The sequence below is a fragment of the Platalea leucorodia genome, assembly GCF_965183815.1.
Source record: "Platalea leucorodia genome assembly, chromosome: 9".
Taxonomy (NCBI): Eukaryota; Metazoa; Chordata; class Aves; order Pelecaniformes; family Threskiornithidae; genus Platalea; species Platalea leucorodia.
The window spans coordinates 32,380,962-32,406,778 of record NC_138831.1 but is presented as its reverse complement, the minus strand read 5'-3'; the positions used below and the strand labels follow the sequence as shown (position 1 = coordinate 32,406,778).

Below are 25,817 nucleotides of genomic sequence, written 5' to 3'. Positions count from 1 at the left end.
AAAAATATTTTTATATACACACATACATTGATTCAGAGAATATCAATGATTAGTTAAAGAAAAAAATCCAAACTTGATAACAGACTATATAAGTACATGGCAGGACTACGTGTGTATAATACAGTATGCCGGACAGGCCACAAGACATATATATGTAACAGTCCTAAAAGGCAGAGGAAGTTGGGAGAAATGGCTCCACAAAGACACCAAAGTTACTGAAAAAGCTAGGAGTCTCAGTTAAACAAATATGTCTTTTAGTTTCCGTTCTTTTTTGCCCTGGAATTAAACATAAAACTTGGTGTATATGTAATAAGCACATACTGTTTCCTTTCGTAACAGTATGATACCATCTATTGATGTTACCAGTCATGTTATCAAGTGCCAGTTTTCTTAAAGAGGAAATAATCCAAATGCCATACAGAGTGTTCAAGGCCAGAGAAAAGCGTGTTCTCCATGCACTCCAGTTTCACTCATTTTTGAATTTGCCATGGGAAAAAACACAAAATACTTGCATTCCACTATAATGTCACAATACAAGCTAAGTTTTTGCAAATTGGTGACAGCATGCCTAGCTATAGAAAATGATCTTTGATTAATAACAATGAATGGCAGACCTCTACTCCCTCCTGCAAAGCCTCTTCTTCTAGAACCTGCTTTCCTGGGTGGTTAGTCTAAAATGAATGGAGTTATGACGAATTTTGCTTAATATCAGTGCATTCATCAGAAACACAAATAATGACTATATTGTATGTCAGATTCAGCCTGTGCTCAAGAGCACCAGAACTGTAAACTCCCATAGAAAAGTAACGCAAAAATATCTTGTTCTCTGTGGATTTAAACCTAAGGGAGCCGATGCATGTTGACTCAGAGAATATCAATGATTAGTTAAAGAGGAAAAAAACCAGCTTGATAACAGACTGGAAATACATAGCAGGAATATGCACGCGTGTGTGTGTGCATGTAATACATTATGTCAGACAAGACACAAGGCTTCTAGCAAAGGGTATATAGTATAACTTTACATTCAAACATTTTTTTACATACTGGCCACTTGCTTCTGTGTCTTTTAAGACCTCTGGGGTGCTACTTGAGAAATGATTCAGTTAATTATCAGACCTGGAGAAGTACTAAAATACCTTTTAGCAACTAAGTTATGTCGGTGTGCTAGTGTAGTGGGTTGAACTTGGCCCGCTGCCATGTGATGTTTTGCCCTTTCTTAACGATGTTTTCCCAGAGGTGCCACCACCTTGGCTGCTGGGCTCAGCTGTGTCCTGCGGTGGGTCTTTTGGAGCTGTCTGGAACCAGCTGTGCCCAGCATGGGGCAGCCCCTGGCCTCCTCTTACAGAGGCCACCCCTGCAGCCAAAACCTTGTGCAGACACCCAATACACTTGTTGCTTTGAGATGAAGCTTCTGTTTCTTCTGGACTAACTTCTCAACTGTTCACACTGAAGGGTTAGATTTTCAGGTGTGGATCACTATCAAATGCTTTAGTGAGAATGTTTTTGCTCCTATGAAGCTTGTTAATGGAGAGGTCTCTAGGTGAAGTGTTTAACATACAGTTAATCCCCAAACACTGAAAAGAAAAAAATGTAGTAGAACATCAAAGTTTTAAATCTTTATGCAATGTACAGTTAATGAAACAAAATTTTTAATAAGAGAAATAGTTTAACTTTAAAATACACCTTTTTTCCCTTCTACTCTCCCTAGAGCTGTGACTGAGAGTATAAACCAGCTCATCACACTATGTACCCAGCAAGCTCCCGGGCAGAAGGAATGTGATAATGCGCTCAGAGAATTGGAGGTATTACTATATTTCAAAAGTTCTTATGACTAAAAATGGGCCCAAAATGTTTGTTTTCTTTGTCCGATTAGCTGCTGTCACTGTCTTCTCACTTGATATCTGTGGCAGGGGTTTTAATTGCATACGAGGTAAGCATAGAACCTCTGTGAACATCTTGTAGTTTTGGCCAGAATGAAATTTGCTGCCCTGTCCCCATCTCCTCTTCCCTGCCCCTCAAAAGGTACAGTTTAGTCCTTATTATTCATACTTACTGTGAATTAAGGACGAATCATGACAAGATGGACATTCCTGCTACCAGCAGTGCACTGGAGGGAGTTGCGTTTTTCTGCTTATAGAATGTTGTTACTGACATCCCACTTTAGGATGACGCTTACCATCTTTTGTCCTGTTGCTCCCTGCCATTTCTTAGTGTAGATTATTGATGCTGTGTATGTGCTTTGTCACAGCCAAGCTGATACGACGTGTGTCAGGACATGTGTTTGCAAGGTATGTTCTGGTTCATGAGTGAAATGTTTGGCTGGCTAAATAGCGGGTAGCAGGTCAGTTGAAAGACCTAATTCTAAGGCTGTGCACTGACCACAGAGACAGCCGCTTACAGTAGTAGGAAATAGTATCTTTTTAATTAAACTAAATGTTTGTTTGCTGTCAAGGTCAGAACATTGAGGGATATCTGGCCTGTGTGAAAAACATAAAATACCTTCAAGCTTTTTATTTCTACCCCTTGATATCAAAAGGATACATACGTCGTTGCAGTGCATTCCAGGATATTGTGAGCTTTTGTGATATGCAAGTCCACAGTCGTCATGCCAGAATATTGGTAGGAGTTTGTCTAGGAGCTGCTTTGTGCTTCTGAATTCTTAGCTTCTTGAGCTTAGAAGTGTTCTCCCCTTGGTTAAAGGGAGTGGCAGCAAGTCCAAATAATAGAAAGAGAAAACTGGAAATTGGGCTGTAACGTAATGGCTGACTGAAATTGCTGCAGAATGTAGAGGTGGAGCAAGCACAGGGAACGAAGCACCATTTCTCTCAGGACTTCCTGAAAGACTAATGGGGAGAGATCTGCAAAACAGCAGGGATGTGAAAGGTCAGAATTCCCGGCTAATGAACCACAGAAAACTGAGAGCTTAGGGGAGAAATGTAGGGCAGAACAGCCTTAAGAAGCCATTGCAGAGGGTTCTGTGCCGATAGCATGGCTTGCATGGATTGCGAGCAGAGCCCAGGAAAGGCAGAAGGATCTGTAGCATCCTGAACTTCAGAAAACACTTGCCTAAGAGGGACAGCTGGCAAGAAAAGCCAGGGTGTATGAAATTAGATTAATTTCTGAGAAAAGGGAAACTGAGGCAAAACCACACAGTCCTGAAACCAGACCGGAGACTGGTATCAAAGTGACTTGAGGAACCTGTCAGATTTTGGGTGAAGCATTCTTAACTTTCAATTTCTCTTTACAATGATTAAGCTCTTCCCTTCATTTCCCCAATCCGTCACCTACTATTTCTAGTCTCCCCAAGGCTTCTTAAAAGTATTAAAAAGTATTGTTTCTGTAGAAAGAGTGTGTCTCAGCTTGGATTGTCGGTATGCTCTGAGACTGTCAGTATGCTCTGTAGTATTCCCTGGAGGCTCTGGAAAACTGTGTTTAGAGAGGACCTTACTGTATGACCTCCAATGAGATAGCTGAACTTGCCCAGAATTTCAGCTGAAAGGATTAACAAAGGTGTTCTAGTAATAGCAAATATATGTCAGTAGGAAGTTGTGCTGGCTGGTGTTTTGCTGTTCTCTTTCCTTACGTTCCAAGGGCTTCTGTCTCCATAGTAGTGCAAGTATTGCAGGAACAGTGTTTGCTTTACAAGTTGCTATTTAAAGATTGAGCACAACAATGAAGAGTTGCTGCAATGTCTGCAAGAACTGAGAAAGAGACGAGAGGCAGCTGGCAACTGTTTTCTAGATATGACTTCTTCCTCACATCACCTTGTCCTCACAGTTTAATTGCTGCAAGGCTTTAAGTTAGACTATAGCTTTTAAAAAGCAATAGCTGAGCTGTTAAAAATATTGTAGGTGTATCTTAATGTTAGGAGTTTAGTTATGAGAAAAGTCTAAGAGTTCGAAATCGTGCCTAGATTTCCTTCAGGTGGAAGGCAAATGTCAGATACAGATGTCAGTATCTTTCTATAATTACTGATTTCACTTTCATCAAAAAGATTAGAAGTATTTTCTACCTGATATTTGGCAGAAAATAGTGTTCCTCCAAACTTGGAAAAAGGCATATTGCAGATTTTTTTATGTATAAGAGAATTAGTCTGCTGCATTTTACAGCTTTTTACAAGTTTTGTTATCTAAATGCATTGATTCTTCTCAATGAATATGTGACTGACTTTCACGTTGTTATTTCCAGGAATCAGAATCACCTCAGAAAAAGAAATTAAACCCAACTAGTATATGTAGTTTTCTGGCAGAGGGAGCTATGTTGGTGGAATCTGTTGACAGTAGTAAGAGGCAGGCAGGTGGTTGACTTGTGCTTAGTTTGGTAGCCCTTTGTATCTCTAGACAGTGCTCAACAAATGGTAGCTGGTTTTCCTATGCCTCTTGTAATTCCATTTATGAAATTTTAAATACTACTTGAAAACATGTATTAGACTGTTGACAACTAACAGAAAACCAGATTACCTCATGTCAGCTGAGCATCACTAACTGGCCATAAATCACTCATCACAAACACAAGGTAAACCACATTAGCCTATACTGCCAACAGAGTTGTAGTGCACAAATGTATAGTTACCACAGTTCAGTTAATGTAGGGCAGCATTTAAGGTGTAGCACGCTTATCTGTACGTGAGCCCTCAGTGAGTGTGTAGTTTTGTTTGCTTGCTGGAGACAAAGTCATAAGATGACACTGGTATAAGCAGGATAGTTGTGGTGGTCTATGTTCTTCTCAGCTCAGTATTTCAGGCTCTGTCAATAATCAGAGTATCTTTCGTTATTTCAGACAGTTAAGGGAATGCTGGATAACCCCAATGAACCTGTGAGCGATCTCTCATATTTTGATTGTATTGAGGGCGTAATGGAAAACTCGAAGGTAATTTCCTTTTCCCACCTATCTGCCAACTGTAAAGTGCGCTTTGATTATCGGAAGTTTCCACATGCATATCAAAGCATGTTAGAAACACAGCACAGTGTTTATAGCTAAAATGTATGCTGCATTTCTAGATACAACTCAGCCTGAGATAGGTCTCTTGCAGGTAATTTCAGGTTTTGGTCACTTAGAATGCGGACTGCCTTAGTAAGAAATTTTTAATTAAGTGACTGGTATGCAATGCTGTTAAAGTTTCCGCCTCTCTCCCTTCCTCTCCTGTGTATTGGACAGCATGTCATACTTTCATGATGTATTCTAACTGTAGCTATGTTAGAACAGCCCAAAGCGTAAATGGGAGGCTTAGCAGTGAAATATTGTTGTATTGTTTTGTGCAAAACAGCTTAGAGAAATGTCTGAGCGGTCTAGATATTCCAGCACATCAGAAAATCTGTGTGAAATCTCTTATTTTTAAGCATACCATGCTACACATCTTTCTTTGAAGCTTTGCTTTTGGTGTCCTTATTATTTGATGTGTTGGAATTGTCTCAGATCCTTCCTTCTCTAAAAGAAAAAGAAAGTGCTTAATCATGTTAAGTGCATGTCATCTTGCATCTGATGCTCTACTGCAGTCAGATCTTATTTTGAATTTTAAAAGAAAATAAACTAAATTCAGTGGGAGACACTGTGGGAATTAATGTGTATTCTGATGTTCAGATGGTTCCAGCAGACTAGATGCAATTTCATTTCCACTGAGTTTCAGTGAGTTTGGGGGCAAGGAAGATCCCAGATGTGTCAACAGCGGCTGTGGGATTGGTTGTCATGTTCTGCAATCCATGAAATGTACCCCGTGCCAGGCTAGCTGTGATGACTAGTGGATGATAGCAAAAATAATGAGGGTTAATTCTGTATCCTCGTAGTCATTTGCACTGTAATATTGTTTATGTTCAGCACTGTCAATTCAGTGTTGATCTGCATGCTGTATCCCTTAAGCCACACAGAGGAATGTGCCCAATTCAGTGAAGTCGTTAACTAGCTAAAATTTCTGGAAGCCAAGTCAAAGAGGTTTGTGGGCCAGAACTGGCTCAAGGCCAGGAATCACTTGCCTTTGAGTGGCAGGGAAGCATATTGGGAAGGTAACTTTGTTTTTTAATTTCTGAGGTTCTTGGAGAATCAATGGCGGGCATTTCCCAGAATGCAAAAACTGGGGATCTTTTGGTCTTTGGAGAATGTGTTGGAGTTGCATCCAAGGCTCTTTGTGGCCTCACAGAGGCAGCAGCTCAGGTAAGCTACTGAAGTCTGTGAAGCAAGTATATGTTTGTATTTTTTTAGAAAGCTCATGTTGTGCATGTGTAAATCTGAGCTTCACTTCCTTGTGGCCAAACAAATGATGACCTTATACGGGGCGTGCTCTGTGTAGATCCACAGAAATTGTACATACACTGCTGTACATTGCAGAAGCAACGGAGTGCGATAACATGCATATTTTATAAGGAAGGGAAATGAAGAAGGAAACTTTTCTGAGAATAAAGCAAATGTCAAAGCTACAGCATATGGAATTTGTGTTTGCAGCTCAAGCTCTGAACTATTACATCATAGACAAGCATACAAAAACCAGCCACAGTTAAAATGCAAGAATCATGTTCGATTTAGTTTATAAAAAATTCATAAAGAGAACTACTAATTGCAGACATTTTAAATAATAAGCAACCTGTTTTAGCTGTTCAGATACTTTTGGAATAACCAAAATTCTTAAGCTACTACAATAAATTAGAGTCACTGGTCACTGGAGCTTGTCACTGTGGTTTCGCTGATCTGATAACTGGGTGACTTGAACTCTTGAGAGCTGATACAGCCTCTGCAGTGAAGGATTTGGCTGTGGGGGATCATGCTCTGCATCTGGAAGCTGCTTCTTGATTTCCCCAAATGTGGAATGTCTCAGTACGGACTTAATCTGCTCCACATCTAACCCTGCGTTGCCTTACTGGTATATCAAGGTGACAGATAATTGTATCTGTAATGGAAATTCATCAAGAAATCTTCAGATACGATTTTGACAGTTCAGACAATTCCTCCTTGTTGAGAGGCGTGAAACTTTTATTTAATTGAGAAAGAGAGTAAGTTTGGCCATCAGACATCTTGAGCTGCATTGAGACCAGCAACTGCAGACTTGATGGGTCCTACACCTAGCAGTAGTGCATTTGCTGTGAATTGGATTTCTACTCAGGCTTGACAAAGACCCTCACCACCTCCAACTGTGGCTAATCCAGTAAATAATTTGCTGATGCTTGTGACCATTAAAGCTCTTTCCGTTGGCTATGCAAGTGAAAAATAGCGTTTCCAGGGATACCAGCTGCTTAAACAGTGGAGAGTTTTGTTTTGACTAAATAAATTTCACAAGTGTAAGGGTAAGTTTTCTTGGTTTCAGATGATTCTGGAGATTTATTACTGAAAAAAATGGTAATAGTACTTCACAGTATGATTTCTGGATAATGTCTGACTACCATGTGCTATGACATATGGCAAGCTTATCAAAGAAGCAAGATGGATTTAGCATTGTTTCTTAGGATTGTTTTCTTCCTTTCCCCATTTCTAGGCTGCTTACCTCGTTGGCATCTCAGATCCAAACAGTCAGGCTGGTCAGCAAGGTCTTGTTGACCCAATTCAATTTGCCAGAGCCAATCAAGCGATCCAGATGGCTTGCCAGAATTTGGTAGATCCAGCAAGCAGCCCGTCACAGGTGATTCCAGAGGATTGCAGTGAGACTGTCATTGTTAGGACACGTGACTTCACTTTATTTGTGACCAAGCAAAGGAGTTTTGGTTTGAAACTGTTGCATGGCTTTGAACTGCGACTTTGTGGAGCTAGAGTGTAGTAACTGCCATGCTCTTTTGACAATCGGCTTGTTTTGTACCATCTGTTTTTACAGGTATTATCAGCTGCCACAATTGTGGCCAAACATACTTCTGCTTTGTGCAATGCTTGTCGCATTGCTTCATCAAAGACAGCAAATCCTGTTGCCAAGAGACACTTTGTGCAGTCTGCCAAGGAAGTTGCAAACAGCACTGCTAACCTGGTTAAAACTATCAAGGTACAAATGCTGCTTAATTGTGCTTCCTTCTTCCTTTGTGTTTGGTTTTTTTTTTCTGTTGAGACAGAATCAGACCAGTTAGAAATATCTTCTTATCTTCTATGGTATGTATGGTTTAAGACATAAAGAAACAAATAATACTGGGAACGAAACAGAAGCCGTTTATGTTGCTGCTGTTTAATAGTCTCATGTTAGTAGTAATCTTTTCTTTTCCAGATACCTGCCTTCAATTTGGCAGGAGGTAGCCTTTCCTCATACAACCAGAAGTAATACTTGTTAAGCCATAGAGGACTCACAATTCTAAACCCTTCTGGAAGCCATTAGCTGGTCTGCTACTGAAAGTCTTTTGAAATAATTATGCTCTTAGGACTGGAAGGTTCTCTTACGTTACACAGAAGGTCCTTCATATTGAAGAATTTCCTATAAGACTATGAAAGAGATCAGTTGACTCGTGTGAAAATGAGAGCAATAAACTCTTGGTTTGCTTAAAAAAAATTTTTTTTTTAATCAGTCTATAGGAAAGAACCACCTTGTTAGCCACTTCCACCCTTTGGAGCATGAGGTGCTGAGACACAATTTATGAGAGTCATCAGAGTGCAATGATAGAAAATCTTTATTCAGTCTTGTGATGCAAAGCAGCAGTTTTAAGTTTAGGGTCAATAACCAGCTAAGTAAAGAAACACACGCTTAAAGGATCACATTTTTCGCACCAGCCTTATTTGTGGAGGAACTTCTACATGTCATAAGCACACAACAGTTTAAAACTATGAAGAATTAAACCATCTTCCTTCAATTTTGCAAAGAAACCCATTCAGACGGAATTCAATCATGATTTAATTTCCAGGCCCTGGATGGTGATTTCTCTGAAGAGAACCGCAACAAGTGCAGAATTGCTACTGCACCTTTGATAGAGGCTGTGGAAAATCTGACGGCATTTGCTTCAAATCCAGAATTTGTCAGCGTACCAGCACAGATCAGTACTGAGGTAAGGCAGGATGTTGCACTTCTACCCTCAAAAAGTCGAAAATGTTGAATTAATCATGTGTCAGGAGAGAGGAAGTGAGGGTAAAGACCTGACCCCGAAACGTCTCTCTGTGTTCCTGGGTGTTCACAGGGCATTCTGCTGTCTTTGGCTTAACCTCTGACCTTGAATTTTGCACCAATAGGATAAAAATAGTTAGGCTGCAGTAAGCACTGCCAGTCTCCTGTTAGTAAAGTCGTATAGTACAGGTGACTCACATGTCTTGTTAGCTGGTTTCTTACATGTGATAAAGGAATAAATATCCCTTTTTCCCTCAAGAGCAGCTTTAACAAATGGAACCTAATTAGTTCTGAAAAGGATTGAAGGGACCTCGCTGAGGTTTTTCGCTTCCAAAAATGATGCAGTCGTGACAAGAAGCAGGTGTTCTGGGAAGAATAACTTTCTGTAGGCCTTCTGTATTTTTTCCTGAGTTCTCCATCCTCAACCCCTGTAACTACAACAGAATAGTATTTAAAGTAACTAATGAAGGGTTTTTTCTGGGCGGGGAATGGGGGGGAACCTTCAAGCTTCATAAAAGCTTCAAAGTAGAGGTTGTGTGTCGTTACTGGCTCTCCAACTGGTCCTTCCTGCTTTTGGCAGCCTCCATTCCAGCCGGCAGTATCAGATGATGCAGTAACTGTTGCAATCTTAAAGTTGTGGGGTTGTAACTGAAATGTAAGCCTGTCTGCCAGGCCTGTGGTACCTGGGTTTACCAGATAACTGGTGATAAAATGAATACGGAGATGATGACTCAATTAGAGTGTTGTAGTCCAACTAATTCCTGGGAAGAGAGCACACTTGGTTGGATCTTGCAAGTTTTGTGACAAATGAAGTTTATTTTCAGTCATATCTCCAAGGTCTACAATTAGACAAGTGTCATTATTTTCTCCTGTTTCTCAGCTGGATGGTGCCTTTCTAAACTTGAAAAGTGTTTAAGTATGTTACAGAGAAAACAGTTGAACTGTGATGATTTTAGTACTATTTCCGTGTTGACTATCTGTGAATATAATAGTATGATACGAGAAATTATAATGCCATTTTAATGCTGTTAATTAAACAGATTTTTAGGAGCAGAAAGTGTGGACGAACTCAAATAATTATTTAAATGTCCTTTGTGTTCTTACGCCTTTCTGACCACAGGGATCGCGAGCACAGGAACCAATTCTAGTTTCTGCTAAAACAATGTTGGAGAGCTCGTCTTTATTGATCAAAACTGCTCGTTCTCTGGCTATCAATCCAAAAGACCCCCCTACGTGGTCTGTACTAGCCGGGCATTCCCATACTGTTTCAGATTCTATCAAAAGTCTTATCACCTCTATCAGGTATGTCTTTTGTAGTAACTTTTTTCTGTCCACATTTAAGCCGTAATAATTGAGCAGCGGCTCATAAAGAATAATACTGTGTGGCCATAAGCACTGTGGTATTTTCCACTAATGGAAATTATTTATTCTGTGATGTACAATATCTACCCAGATATGCAGGGTGTTTAATCATAATTGATGACTGCAGCACTCTGCAGCATAAGGTTGTTCTTTGTTTGTATTCCGTTCTCCTTCCCTGGTTCCACCTCCAATACAGTTTAAGGTAAATGTAATAGAGAATGCTGTAGAATAAAAAAAAAAATTGTGGCTAATATTACCTCCATCCAGATCACATACCAACATATAGTACGTGGAAAACAGCATTTTTTTTTTTTTTTTTTAAGGTGGGTCAGATGGTGTATAAATTACCTTTGCTATCTGTTCTTTACTATAGTGTTCTCAGTTTAGTTGCAAGAATGCTGTAGCAAGAAGTGAATAGTCTTTATTTTTTGGACTAAACCTGTCTACCCCTTTCTTATTGAAAATTTTAAAGTGTAGTTCTATACTTAACCTCTTAATATTGATTAAATCAAAATGGTATGAAAACAGTAAACGAAGGAGTGTTTACAGTTTTGTTGATCTTTGATAACGATTGTACTGACATAGCAAACTGCATGTCAGGACAAAATACTTAGAAACTAACCATTGTTAAAAGATACCTTGTACTGAATGTAACACCTAATTCCTAAGGAATTGTTTTCTGAGACAGTCGATTGCACTGTACAGAAATGTGAATATCTTTTCCTGGTGTCTGTTGCGTTTTCATGTTGACCTTCATTATTGGGCCAGTCGGGCCGTCCCGAAGCAGTGGAATTTGCACTTCTCTTCTGAGGCAACAGGGGGTTTTTTCTATCTAATCACTGAGAGGAGCGATATGTGTGTGTGTATGAAAGTGTGCAGAGTACTCTGTACATACATCAAAGTCCTCTAGGTAGAACAAAGCTAACTTTTGTCCTTGTTGCTCTCCTCCCATGTGCTTTATGTATTGTCAGGTAATGAAGCACGCTTGTGTGCATTCATGAAGGAGCCTGCCTCCTTCCCACCACGAGCGGCTTACTATCTCTGTCTTTCAGGGACAAGGCCCCAGGCCAGCGAGAATGTGATTTCTCCATTGATGGGATCAACAGATGCATCAGAGACATTGAGCAGGCCTCCCTTGCAGCTGTCAGTCAGAGTCTGGCCACCAGGGATGACATCTCAGTTGAGGTAAGGGAGATAGCACAGGAACAAACAGAGTAATGCTGTGCAGCCTCACTTACCCTGCTGCTTTTCTTTCCATTTGAAGATTTGGAGCCGAGTACTTGGCACAATCTACCTGGGAGAAGTATTCTTAATGGAATCTTTCTAGGCAAAATCATGTGCAGGCCAAAGTGTATCACTTGGGGAAAGATACCAGAATCACCAGGCAAAAGCAGGGGTGAAAGTGCTTATTTTTAACCACCACCCCCATATTACTCTGAATTCCTGTGCCGATGTGACCGACCGATAGTGTTCTCTGGTGCCTTGCCATGTGGAAGTCAGGATGTTTCTGAAACTAATCTATTACTAGAAGTCTGGTGATGTAAATGTCTGTGTCATTTTTCTTGATGCCTATTTTGTCACTAAATAAGAGAAATCTGGAGTTGATGTTGGTATGTTCTCATTAAAAAAGCTTCCTTTCACCGCCACCCCACCCTGTGGTAATGTAGACCAATCTTGTGTGCTATTTCAGCCTTTATCTAATTGAGGAAGGGCCATCGTGCCAGACTGCCTATGAAAAGTCAGCAACTCATGACCAGATTCTCAGCTTGGTATTTAGTGTCTTTTTGTACTATTACTTCCTGAAATTACTGAAAATATCTATTTGTGTATTCCAGTGGTTTCTTTGGGCTGTAACGCTGCATACTAGAAACATCTTGGACTAAATGAAGCTATACAAAAGAAGTTATTACAGGAAATATGTCATAGATACAATTCTTTTCTATTTAAATAATGAAGTCATCTTGGACACCATGTCAAACTGAAATAAACGTTAGTGAAAATGGCAGTTATTTATAAAGCAGTACAGGAATGTAACAAAGTGCGAAAATAGTATTTATTTTCTCTTGCCTTTCATGAGAGCTAAATCGCAGTGCCTGGCCAGACATTAAGTGGCTCTAAATTAAAAGCCAGTATTGATGCAACACTGTGTAGCACCACGCAACGCTACAGGCTGGGGGAGGAGTGGCTGGAGAGCTGCTTCGTGGAAAAGGACCTGGGGGTGTTGGTTGACAGCCGCCTGAACATGAGCCAGCAGTGTGCCCAGGTGGCCAAGAAGGCCAATGGCATCCTGGCCTGTATCAAGAATAGTGTGGCCAGCAGGACCAGGGAGGTGATAGTGCCCCTGTACTCGGCACTGGTGAGGCCGCACCTCGAGTACTGTGTTCAGTTTTGGGCCCCTCACTCCAAGAAGGACATTGAGGTGCTAGAGCGTGTCCAGAGAAGGGCAACGAAGCTGGTGAAGGGCCTAGAGCACAAGTCTTGTGAGGAGCGGCTGAGGGAGCTGGGGTTGTTTAGTCTGGAGAAGAGGAGGCTGAGGGGAGACCTTATTGCTCTCTACAACTACCTGAAACGAGGTTGAGAGGAAATGGGCTCAAGTTGCGCCAGGGGAGATTTACATTAGATGTTAAGAAAAATTTCTTCACAGAGAGAGTGGAACAGACTGCCCTGGGAAGTGGTGCAATCACAGTCCCTGGAAGTGTTCAAAAATCATGTGGATATGGTGCTTAGGGACATGGTTTAGAGGTGGACCTGGCAGTTAGGTTAACAGGTTGGGCTCAATGATCTCAGAGGTCTTTTCCAACCTTAATGATTCTATGATTGATGTCTTGACAACCCCAGTAATATGCTTTTCTTATGCTCCTGTCTCACAGACGGTATTCAGGAGGTCAGTCCACATCTCTGTCCCTCAGATATGTCATATTTTTCCTTTGTCTTTCCTTATAGGTGAATTTCTCCTGCTAGCTTCAAAGTCTACAGCAGAGCTTTTTGTTCTTGTGCTGTATTGTCTGCTTTGAAGAATGTTTCTTCATATTTAAATCGGGGCTTCTGCTTGCTTCTCTGATTGGTGCAGTGATCCTAAATCTTTGGCAGGGCAAGAATAGCTGGGGGTGGTTGTCACATTCCAATGAGAAAGGGCACCTGCTCCCGGGTTTGCTTCTATCAGCTGGAGTAGGAAGGAGCCATCTGCCCCCCTCTCTCCCCAGACTTGCCATATAAATCTGAAGAGGAGCAAGCCCATCTCGGGGTTCCTGTTGTTGAAACAGGGTAAAGGAGAAGAAATGAGCAAGTACATAAAGCAAGCCAATAGCATGGATTTCTGCATCCTACTATAGTGGGTCATTTGAACAGCGTTCTCAGTATGTTGGTTGCTCTGAAGGTGATTGTTATGGTATGGTACAACTTGATAAAAGAACAGCTGCGATAGTAACTGACAATTTCTCTTTATATTAGGCTCTCCAGGAGCAGCTGACATCGGTTGTCCAGGAAATTGGCCACCTCATTGATCCCATAGCTACTGCAGCTCGGGGAGAGGCAGCTCAGCTTGGGCACAAGGTACTGTCCTACCATTGCAAAGGTGTTTGAAATCTCGGACAGCTGGACATTAGGGGAGACTGTGATTTAGTAGCTTTTTCACGTCCTACAAAAGAGCAGAAGAAAGCCTGTGGAAGGAGGAAAGATCTGGGATTTCCAAATACTTGGAGCTGAGACCAAATAAACCTGTTTCTGTTTTGGGCCATTGGAAGGATATTTTCCTTGAGGTTTGTGGTGAGGCAGGTTCACAGAGAAAGGACAAATGAAGACAGGAGAGGGAAAAGCAAAAATGGAAGGGCAGAGTGCAACGTTATAGGTCTCCCTACCTCTGGCTGTTGCAGCCAGCAGCTGTACGTATGTGTAGGTTCTTCTGCTCTTGTGCTGCGTTAAAGGTGATGGCAGGACCTTGGGCCCATCACACTTCAGGCTCGTTCGGCAGTTCACAGAATTATAGTTCAAATGTGTGTATATATAGCAGAATTTGGCCAGTTGATGAAGTCTGGCAAAGGTTTGTCAGATCCTATCCTGATCTGAGGTCTGTGCATAAAGCATGCTACTCCATTTCTTGGCCAACTCATGACAAAGCGAGGAGGGAAGTGTGGGATACACACAGAGGTCACCTCTGGCCTATGGAGGCCCATCTCCTGAAGCAGCTTTTGTAGTCTGAGGAGAGGGCAGTTTAAACTGTGGTTTCAAAGGAAGTGTGTGATGTGCCTGCTTTCCACCTTCAGAGGGAGGTGCGCTGTCTCCGTTGATTACAGAGGGAGTGTTAGCTTTATTAGGAAAAAATTAGCGGGTTTGAACTACACTGAGTTTCAGCCCCTGCTTCAAATTTTTAGGGGTTGAGGGGGAAGAAAGGCTTATAACAATCTTACGTTCTCTCGTAAGCGTTGTGTCAACGTGTCCCTCTGTTATGTGGAGTGCAAGTGTGATAGAACTTGTGCTTATTAGATCTCTGTCCAAAAATGTAATGTTACAAAGGGTGTACCAGAAGTGTGCATTATTTACTGTGGTTATTACAAGTTTTTAGTAGTTTCTCAGATAGTAATTCCTCATCCTACAATATATTCTTGAGAGAAAAATAAATAAAAGTTTTCTGTGTCGGTGCATTTAATACTGGAAAGGAATCACTTTGTTAATGTGAGAGCTCTTCCAGAGTTGTACCCAAGTAACTACATTTAGCTTTGGATAACTATGAAATATTTCATAAAGTCTCAACTGTTTGCAGTTTTAATTGTCAGTTTACCTCGCCCTTTGAGGCACACAACAAACCAGGACTGCGAAGACACAGGTAGTTAGGGAGTCACGTTCCTCCTCCCGCTTGTTAGGTAAATGTTGACCGAAGCCAACAGCACTTTTCTTGAGCTTGTTTTTCCTGCTGAATGCAGGAGAAACCATTCCTGCTGTTTACTTTGACACAGTTTAGAAGACCTTGTGTGTGTGAGTTTTTTTCCTTTTCTTTTTTTTGTTTTTTTTTTGGCTTTAATCCTCTGAGAAACAAAATAGAAAGAGAAGTCTGACTAAGTCTTAAGATGTTATTGGCTCTTAGCTATCCATAGTCATTTAGATGGAGTAAACTTTACAATATCTTTCCCTGCACATGAAGCACTGCTATTTTTCTTGCCAGTGCTAGCCTTTGAAAGCTGCTTATAGCCCCTGCAAACATATGCATGCTTGAATTTCTGAGGCTTCGGGTGTACCAGATGGTGCCACAGTGGGCTATTTGGGCATGTTCTGTGGAGTAATCGGCCCAAAGCAGTACAGGGTTTTCACATCCCGTAAAAACTGTAAAAGCAAAGTCTCGTGGATTTCTGACAGGAACCAAGTGCTGTTGGCAGGGGGGTTGAAACTAGATGATCTTTAAGGTCCCTTCCAACCCAAACCATTCTGTGATTCTATGATTCTGTTGTGGTTTTGTAGAAGACGTGTCAGATGACAGGTAGACTGTAAAGATATTCATTCATATAAAAATATTTGCTTATTTTCTTAGAATACATGTATCACCAAAAGCAGATGTTTCCTCAGAACAAGTGTAAATCAGATCAGAAACTGAGGAAAACAGAGAGACTGATGCCACGTTATTTCTGAAGACTAAAATATGGCAACAGAAGCTGCTAGCAGAACTGCATCTTCAGATACTCCATGCTTAATTGCTTTCTGTGTTTGTTCTGGCTTTTTTAGGTAACGCAGCTGGCAAGTTACTTCGAACCCCTGGTTTTAGCTGCAGTTGGCGTGGCATCCAAAACACTAGATCATCAGCAACAGATGACAGTGTTGGACCAGAGCAAGACGCTAGCAGAATCTGCCTTACAGATGTTGTACGCCGCCAAAGAAGGGGGAGGAAACCCCAAGGTACAGTTGCCATGTGTAACTAAGGGATTATTAGAGATGGGTGAGAGGAGAGGGCGGGTGCACGAGGAGAGAGGAGGGGCAGGGCACAAAAACCAGCAGCTACCTACTGCACAGCTCAGGGATGCGTTTGCAGTGAAAATGCCATTGACAGCTCTGCTGACATCTCTCATGGGAGAGTGGAAACACTTGTCGAAGCCGGGATTCCAGTCTGGCTCACAGCATCCTCACAAGGAACACAAAGTCAGGGTCTGATGGCAAATATCTATGCACTCCTAGAGACACCAGCCAGTTAAAAGACGGGGCCTGCCTGCTACAGGGCCCAATGGGTGGGGGCCCACTCGCCATTGTGATTTAATCCCAGTGCAATGGTTGGGTATATGGGGTATACCGAAGCATTGCGTATTGTTAGAATGAAAGCTGTGGCTTTACTATCGGCGGGTTTATAGGTAAAATTGACTACACACCACCAGGATTGGAGTTTCCTTTCAAATTGAGTTACATTATCCTAAATTACCTCTGGAGGTGCAGTGGGCAAGGTGCCCTCATTGCCTTCCCTTATAATTGCTGTTGCAGTAGATTGCACCCACAGCTGAGAAATATGTATGGTGCAGAATGTACTATAGTTACCATATTGATTAGCATAAATAAAGGAAGCGAGGATCACCACCCCGTGTGTTGGGCTTGTTGGCGTATAAGCCAGATTTGGTCCATGCTGACGATGATTGCTCCGGCAAGGATAAGCAGTCCTTCAATGGTAAACCTGATCTCCAGGAGAGGTGTGCTGGCATCATTCCTGGTATCATTCCTGGAAAGGGAAAACAATACAAGTCTCGGCGGGGGTTTTTGGGACAGGTTACCCCTTAGTGGCTCAACTTGTTTAACTGCTTGAACTAAAAACAAAAGTCCCTTTTCCCTCGTGGAATATCTCTGTTCTGTCTCTTTAAATGCAGTCATGCTAAGCATTGGATCTTTTTGGCCTGCTCGGCCCGGTCTGAAATAGATTGCAATATGTACCGTGTTCTGCAAAACCCCATTCTGCGATAATAGGGTCGCGGGGGTGTACTGGTGTCAGTTACTGATCTGTCTTTAATTCCTGTATTAGAGTTTTGACGACCTCTTCATGTTCTGAGTTCCACTCCCATGGTTTTCCTTTTTGTAAAAGTGAATACAGTGGGCAAGCAATGGTAGAAAATCCAGGTGCATGTTTTCTCTGGTACCCTAAAGTACCCATAAGTTGTTGTAATTCTTTCCTAGATTGGGGCACCTGCAATTGTTCTGTTTTACTCAGGGTGTCTGGTGGGATTGCTCTACTACCTGTAATCCACCAAGTACCAAAAAATTTTACTTCTCTACTTGGTCCCTGACATTTTTCAGGTGGAATTTCAACTTCTGCTTTATGTAGTGTTTGCCACACTGCTGCTGCTGCTGCTTCCCCCACCTTTTCAGGGAAGGTCCCTCCAATTAGGATATAATCTATAGATCAGTACAGTTTCACATCTTGAGGGAGTGAGACTGTTTGTAAGAGTTCAGCAAGCGCAGCATGAGCAATCGTAGATGAATGTTTATACCCCTGTGGGAGTCTGTTAAAGGTGTATTGTATACCTTCCCAAGTAAAAGCAAATTCCTCATCCTTTTCCTGCAAGGGGACCATAAAGAACATATCCTTCACATCTAGCACTGCCATCCATGGGTGTGTGGCTGCTTGTAGCGTGGCTGTTAAAGTTGCAATATTAGGTACTGCAGCCATTAGCGGGGCTGTGTTGGCATTTAAGCGCTGATAATCGATTGTCAGATGCCATCTCCCATCCGGCTTTCGGACTGGCCAGACAGGTAAATTATATGGGGAGTGGGTTCTGGAAATAACGTTCCGCTTTTCTAAGTCTGCTATTAGTTCAGAAATCCCGTTTCGTGCCGCAACAGAGATCAGGTGTTTGCAGTACATTAGTAACCTTTTAATCAAGGAGTATAGGGGCGGCACGGAGTGCATGCACTGTAGCCTCCCAGTTTTTGTACGGGTTTAGGTTACTATTTGAACCAAAGAACCACATGCTGCCATCTGGCAAGTGCCAGTTTTGTCCCGTCAAAACATCAAAGCCCAAAATATTTTCATTGTGTTTTTTAACTGCAAAGTGAGTAGATGACATGCACTTCTCGCTGGGGAGCCATAAATTAACTGTGACAGTTTGGCAAATAGCACTTGCCCCATTCACTGCAGTAATTTTAACTCTTCGCTGTCCAGGTCATACACCCAGCATCTCTGCATCCTGTTGTGTTAATACTGAAATTTGTGCTCCCGTATCTATTAGAAATTTCACCAGTTGCAATTGAGGGCCAACTGGAACCAGAATGTATTCTGCTTTAACGACGGGTCTAGCCTCATATTCAGAGGAATCTGAGGGGAACAAACGGTCATCATTTCCCTCATCGTAGTCATCAGGATCACCTCAAATATCACCATCCCATTCTTCCGGGGACGCAATTAATTTTCTGATCTGAACAATGTCAGGGGGATGAGGAGCATGCATAAGCATCATTTCGACCCTTTCTTCTAATTTTCTTTTTTTCTCCTTTTCCTCCTGTAACTGTTCCTGCAGCTGTTCAATTTTCAAAGACAGTATTAATTTAGCTGCCTTTCTGCCTTCTATTTCTTCTTTTAGGTCTTGTTCCCTTTTATTGTTTTTCTTCCTATCTTGATAAGCAGCTTCTAAACAGATACCTAGCATTTTGCAAATAATTCCTTTCCCTTTTCCAACTTTTATACATCCTCAGGCTATATTTAGCTGTCCTTCCACAGTCATGCCAATTATCACGAGCCCATTCTTCTGAGAATTTGAGACTCTTACTTGTTCTATGCTTTTGTAAATAATCAGTGATACTGCTTGCCATCCTGCCAACTACACAAATTTGTCATCGCTCCTCACACCCTTATAGAGAGCCACCGGCGCACAATGCTTTCTCCTCTGGTGCACTCCATGCACCCTTATACAGATCCACCGGCACGTGACGCCTGTTCCTCTGGTGCACTCTGCGTGCCCTTATAGAGATCCGCCGGCTCAGGACGCTTTCCCTCATGCGTGCGACACTTGTTCCTCTGGTGTGCTTCACGTGCCCTGATATAGATCCGCCAGCGTGTGACGCTTTTACCTCATGCACGTGACGCCTGTTCCTTGTGCGTGCTCTTATGTAGATCCGCCAGGATGCAATGCTTGTTCCTCTGGCGTGCTCCACGCACCCTTATGTAGGTCCGCCCGCTCACAATGCTCTTTTTCCTCTGGCATGCTCCACGTGCCCTTACATACATCCGCCAGCACGCGACACTTGTTCCTCGTGTTTAGGTACATAAGGAGACTGTTTTGCTGTTTGGTGTTATTTTTCCCTTTCCTTATCTTTGTTGCTTCTGTTACATACTAGTAATTTTCATAATTTTTTCTAGAAAAGGTCCTGTTATTTAAGCAATTCCTATTCAACATGGTGTTTTCTCCTCTAAGCAAGATTGTTCTGTCAACATTGCTGTTAGATTTAGGTTTTCATTTTTGACCTGAAAGGGGATTTTCACAGCTGTTATTGTATTGTCTTCATTAATTACGCTTTTGATTCGCACCTTGATTGGTGCATGGAATGCTCTCTGATGATCTCTGTATTCTCATTTTTTTCTCTTCCAGGCATCCCATACTCACGATGCAATCACTGAGGCTGCTCAACTGATGAAAGAGGCTGTGGATGATATCATGGTTACCTTAAATGAAGCTGCAAGTGAAGTAGGCATGGTTGGAGGAATGGTAGACTCAATAGCAGAGGCAATGAGCAAGGTGAGCATAGAAGTCCAGACTCCCTTTTCATTTTGCCCTTGAAAGTCAATCCACACTGTAGGGGTTTGGAAGAGCTGATGATGATTCTCTTCGGCGATGGTTGGTAACTGACACACTGTGACTGCAAACCTAAAGATTCTTTGATTTTGCAGATTGTGAAATTAAACTGATGTGGGCGATGGTGATCGCATTAGCGACGTACATGGCACCTGTCAGTAGAATTACTACAAAATATTTTTATTCACTAACACGCGGGTATTTAACTGCGATCTTAGGTCAACTGGCCTTTTATTTTTGCTTCCTCTTCCTACTTATCTGTCACATTAGTCACCTAAATGATCAGCAGGCCAACCTTGAAGCAAACTACTTTCAGAGAAGAAGATGTCAAAGCCTGAAGTTCTCTGCTATGCTTTGTAAAGTATTCTACTGAAACGTATAGTTGCAAAATGTGAATTACTTCAATCCAAATAATTGGGTTTTCTTATCTCAAATTAAAGGTGTGCAGGATTGAAGCCTTTACCACATAAAGGAATCTTACGTTATCTTTTTGCAGGAACATTTTGTTTCATAACTGTTGCACTTTCCTTTCTACATTAGCCGAGAACTACAGGTGGTTTGACCTTGTGTGAGAAGTTGACCTCACGCTCAAAAACTGTGCTGTAAATTTTCTGCATCTTCCATGCTCATAACATGGGCTAAAGTTTTTTCTAAGCTTCTTCATACATCCGGGTGTGTTGCCTTCACTTGCATGTTTTGGGAGAGAAGACATTATAAAAATGACTATATAATACAATTTCATTACTATGTGTAAAGTATGCTATTGGTTATGACCTTATTTCGGCTGTATTTTTTCCTCTTTCTTGCAGTTGGATGAAGGTACGCCTCCAGATCCCAAGGGAACATTTGTTGATTATCAGACTACTGTGGTGAAATATTCTAAAGCCATTGCTGTAACAGCACAGGAAATGGTAAGATATTTGCTTAGAACTAAGTACAAACCCTTTTGCGTACATAAGGGATGTGGAATGATTTGCACAGTGTTGAAACTCTTTATAATGCCAATTTTCAATAACCTTATCTCTTTAGAGGTAATGGAGCAAAGGAAGTGATGATTTTGTCAATTTAACTCTTGGATCTTAGTGGTGTGATTGTAGGGGTGGCCCTCTACAGGAGGAGTGCTGGACTGTGTTGTGGCTTTTCTGCACAAAAACTTTTCATTTGGCTCATTTTCTATGAGAAATAAGAAGGAAAACATTTCACCTACGTGCTTTTTCATCAGCCTGTTTAATTGTCACTGAAATACCACCTTATGTTTATTGATGACTTCAGGTTACCCTTTCACACTTAGTGTTTCATTTAGCCTGAGAAATAACAGCAGTATTTCCAGACCCCTGTAATTCTTATGAATGAACGCAGATCAACATCGCAAATTGCTCTTTTCTTGCATTTCTGTGATTCACCTGGATTTAACAAAAGAAAAAAGGACACTTGTTGAATCGAGATTTTCTCAGCTCATGTTTCACAGTAATGCTTACCATAACCCATTTGCCTTTTGAAGAGTACTTCTGTTGCCTGTTTGTTTTTAAGAGAGGCAAGGGGACCATTTGTGTATGCTACAGACAGGATTTTTTACAAAATCGATTGCTGTTGCAGTCAAGACAGGTTGATGATTTTGCTATTACGACATTGCAGTTTATTGGCAAACAGTATAAACTTGTCTAAAACTAGTTTTGCTCCCAGGATGGAATTCCATGGCTTTTATTAACATAAATTGGAGACAGAAGAAATATCTCTGTTAAAAGGTAGGCTTTTTCTAAAGAGAGATTCAGTTATTTATGCTGACGTTCTACCAAGGCATTCTGCGTAGTCCTACCTATTTCTTCTTGGTCCTCTTCCCCTATCTTAGACATGTTTTGCACCAGTCCTCAGATTTTTTCCATTTTCGTGCTCCCATGCCGCACCAGCTGAGACTGAAGTAGGCTAGCTCACCTTTGACAAAATAAGGTGGCTGCGACACACAAAACCCGCTTCCCCACCCGGTCCATCGGTAACTGTGTACCTGGCCCATCGCCCCGCTGTGTCAAAGAGTGAACTGCCAGCTCTAACTGCTGCTCTTTGATTACTCCGTGTGTTTTGCGAGTGCCTGGTTACCGTGACTCTAATAAAGCATGTTTGCTTGAGTTTTCTCATGGAATTCTTCCTGGAGGACAGGTCCCTTACATGGCAAGCAGTTTACCCCGTTTCATCAGTGTGGCCAAACAAATGAGTGTGCTTCTAAGCTGGAGTGTATTAACAAATTATTCTCATGCCTGTCATTTTTCTTTTTCTCTTGCCTGTGTTCTTTTTTCAGATGACTAAGTCGGTTACTAACCCGGAAGAGTTGGGAGGACTTGCATCACAAATGACCAATGACTATGGGCATTTGGCTCTCCAGGGCCGAATGGCTGCAGCTACAGCAGAACCAGAGGAGGTCTGCAGTTTCTTAGACCTCTTTATTCTCTGTACACGGTGGCGTCAACATGGGTATTCTTTTACCATAGAGAATACAACAAATACAGAGCGAAGTGACAGGGGGTGTTCACCTCGCTCGGTTGCAGCAACACACTTGCAGCCATTGCCAAACGTGATACATCCCTTCTACAATCAGACAGATAATAGGTTTCAAACTGTTGGGTGATATGTTTTCTTTCAAATGTCTTTGCGATGATTCTAAAATGAATGCAGTGAATGCGTTTCCACTGCCTTTGCTTTGTTAGCCGCTTCTATGCGCAAGCACTGTCTATACTATGTGTGCTCTGTCTGATAGGCAAACAGATGTGCTACCTCTGGCCCGCTGACACTTGAAACGTGGGACAGGGCAGCACATCTGTTCCCAGAAGAATTTCATCTGGCCTGCTATCGCTCGATTGAAACCGTGACGTGAACCAAGGTGTACTTTGGCTACACAGATCTGTCTTTTTTACAATCTACTTCTATTTTTGCTAAAACCAGACATTAAGACACAAACTGTATGCAGCCAGACAAAAACTCTACTGAGTTTGTTTTCATTGGACAGAAAGGAACCAATGAGCATAGCGAAATTGTGTGTCTCTTAAAAATGCTGTGAAATCTTAGAATATCAACAGTTATTTACATGTATTTTGTCCTAAGTTCCGTTTCCTTCTTATAGTTTGTGTGGAGATATCTATTTTGGTCTTTGATATCGACCTTTCCTTCCTCCAAATATACTCTCTATTCATTGTGCCTTCACAGGTTAGGGCAGAGCTGCACGTGGTACTACAGAGCACGTATTTACAGATAACACACCTCAGTTTTACCACTGCTCACATGCACGGGTGTATAATGATAGGAATTGGGATTTACTACAAAACGTTTTCAGTGAACATTCAGAACTTCAAACTGGCTTCGCTTCTGTTTCTCTTCGGCCCTTCCATTGCTCTTGATACATGTGAATTGTCTACAGAACAAGTTTTCTCCTAGGAGTGCTATGAATTGGCAGATTTTTAACAATACTTAGGGACTGTGCAAAAGACATAACGTTTTACTTCTTGGCCCTTTTTTGCTACAAGCCTTGTTATAAGAATTACCCAATCGAGAACAGAAACCTTTTGTCAAAACCTCAGTCCAGCTTCAGAAAGAAACAGCTTGCAATAATAGTGGGCAATTCCGTAGACCGGGACAGAACCTCCTAAATTACTTGGGGCTTTCACTTACAGACAACCTGCAAATACAAAGAAAACTCTTAATTATTTACTATACAGCTTTCCTTCAATCTCATATGTTTTGATGAATTACAAATATATATATGCTTTTTTATGTTGCCTGTAAGCATTTTCAAGTATAACTTCCCGTCCTGAAAGTGAGATGCAGGCAACCAGTAGGAGCACAAGTATCTCTTGCTGGTGGGACATCTTTCGTATCTCAGTGTCAGAATGCAACGCAGGAGAAGCGGGTTCCCCATGCAGCCTTACATGCCTCATGCTAACAGAGGAATACAGACTATTCGCCTCAGTTGCATTAACCTGTTACAGTAGTTGCTGCGTATTCTCTTGAGCACAATTACAGAAATCCTTTCACCTCCCTTCTTCTCATTGCGTGCCTCTCGTTATGGAGCATAGACAAGCTTTGTTGAGATAGGGTAAGAGGGTATCTCACCATCACCATATGTATCAGATTATCTAGATAAAAGACCTTCAAAGAGTTTTTGACTTTGTAATTACGTTCCACCACTGACAGACTCCTTGAATGTTTTGTGCTCAGTAGCTACGTGGAAAGCAATGGTTTGCGTTCAGTTTGATATTGTTAAATTGAATTACCATTTCTGCACGTTACTTTCTGCCTGAAGTTGAAATAATTCCATTTGTGATACTAATGGCTGTGATTCCTGCTTACTTATTAATCCCAATACACACTTATATGCCTAAGTACACACAGGTACTAAAACTCTCACATGTTTCTAAACAGGGACCGTGCAGCTTATACTGTAGGATTATTAACAAATCAGAAGCAGTGAGAGCAGGATTTTCCACTTTCCAGTGCTCTGCATGTACGTGGTCAGTTCTGGAGAGTTGAGAGTCTGTGTGAGATTCAAAACCAAACAAAGAGAGTCATATACTTTTTGACCCAGATTCAGCAGCGTAGAGTAAATGTGTACTTTTTGCCCCTCGTACATACCTTGAATACAGCTCATGCTGATGGTACAGTTCTGGAAGATGAAGTAGCATTCTTCCAATGTGGTGAAGTTGTGTGTGCTTGAATTACGTACACTTCACTTGGGTACACGCCTCATGCCTTCTCTTTCCCGGGGATCCAGTTAACTAGTGCTCCTGTTTCATCAGTAAGCCTTTTATAGGGTTATGCTACACGAATAGATGGTATTACATCTGTCCTTTTTTTCTGATCTCTGCAGAGAGTATAGCGATGGGCAGAATATTGGTAATGAAGATTCACCAGAGTGACCATGTTTCCATTTGTGCTGACACAATGTACCAGCATGACATTTATTTATTCACTTTCCTCTTGCTTCCTTTTTCCCTGTACCTCCTTTACCATCTAGATAGGGTTCCAGATCAGGACTCGGGTGCAAGAACTTGGCCATGGCTGTATCTTTCTTGTGCAAAAAGCTGGAGCTCTCCAGATTTGCCCTACAGACAGCTACACCAAAAGGGAGTTGATAGAATGTGCTCGTGCCGTCACAGAAAAGGTAAGACATCCCTTTATTGCCCCACGGTGTTTGTCTACCGAGCTTTCCCAGGGAGTAAACCAGTCAAATTGTTTGGGTTCAGGAAATTTTTTTTTTTTAACTTCCCATTATAGTACAATACTGGCTGAATTACACTAAGTTCTTTTCCTTCAAGTGTTCAGTGCAGTTCATGTGCTAGATTAGCCTATGATTAGCCGTTGCTCATGTCTCGTAATAAAACTTCAGCCTCATACCAGAGGGAGACTGGTCCAAAACTGATCCCTAAGACATGACATGGCGCTTGTGCCTTATGAGGCACTCCCTTGGAAATAATAAGTCCCTGTGGATGGCTGCAGTTACCAAGATGAGGTTGGTGGATGACACATGATTTCATGTAGTGATGTCCTCCCCTTTTAAGACTGGCCCAAGCTAATGCACTTAGAACTGCATCTTCAAACTGTCTGGGGTTTCTTGGTCTTTGGAAATGTCCACTTCAAACAGATGGCCTGGGTAGCTCAGCTTTGCTAAACCTTTTTGACGGCCTCTCTCTCCTTTTCTTGGGCACGAACACGGAGAGTCAAATGTC

The 25,817-nt window shown here is 41.7% G+C and overlaps 1 protein-coding gene across 1 annotated transcript in view; it reads left to right on the top strand.

The window, feature by feature from the left end:
* The window catches only part of TLN2 (talin 2), a gene marked incomplete at its 5' end in the record, with an annotated part of 116,469 nt that overhangs the window by 50,712 nt on the left and 39,940 nt on the right, over positions 1-25,817 (top strand). The window contains 14 exons of the mRNA XM_082321027.1: positions 1,709-1,802; positions 4,780-4,869; positions 6,025-6,147; positions 7,460-7,603; positions 7,793-7,954; positions 8,799-8,939; positions 10,116-10,297; positions 11,410-11,542; positions 13,808-13,909; positions 16,070-16,240; positions 19,903-20,049; positions 20,916-21,017; positions 22,400-22,519; positions 25,106-25,252. Coding sequence (XP_082177153.1) covers positions 1,709-1,802; positions 4,780-4,869; positions 6,025-6,147; positions 7,460-7,603; positions 7,793-7,954; positions 8,799-8,939; positions 10,116-10,297; positions 11,410-11,542; positions 13,808-13,909; positions 16,070-16,240; positions 19,903-20,049; positions 20,916-21,017; positions 22,400-22,519; positions 25,106-25,252 — 1,858 coding nt within the window. The remainder of the gene's footprint in view (positions 1-1,708; positions 1,803-4,779; positions 4,870-6,024; positions 6,148-7,459; positions 7,604-7,792; positions 7,955-8,798; positions 8,940-10,115; positions 10,298-11,409; positions 11,543-13,807; positions 13,910-16,069; positions 16,241-19,902; positions 20,050-20,915; positions 21,018-22,399; positions 22,520-25,105; positions 25,253-25,817) is intronic.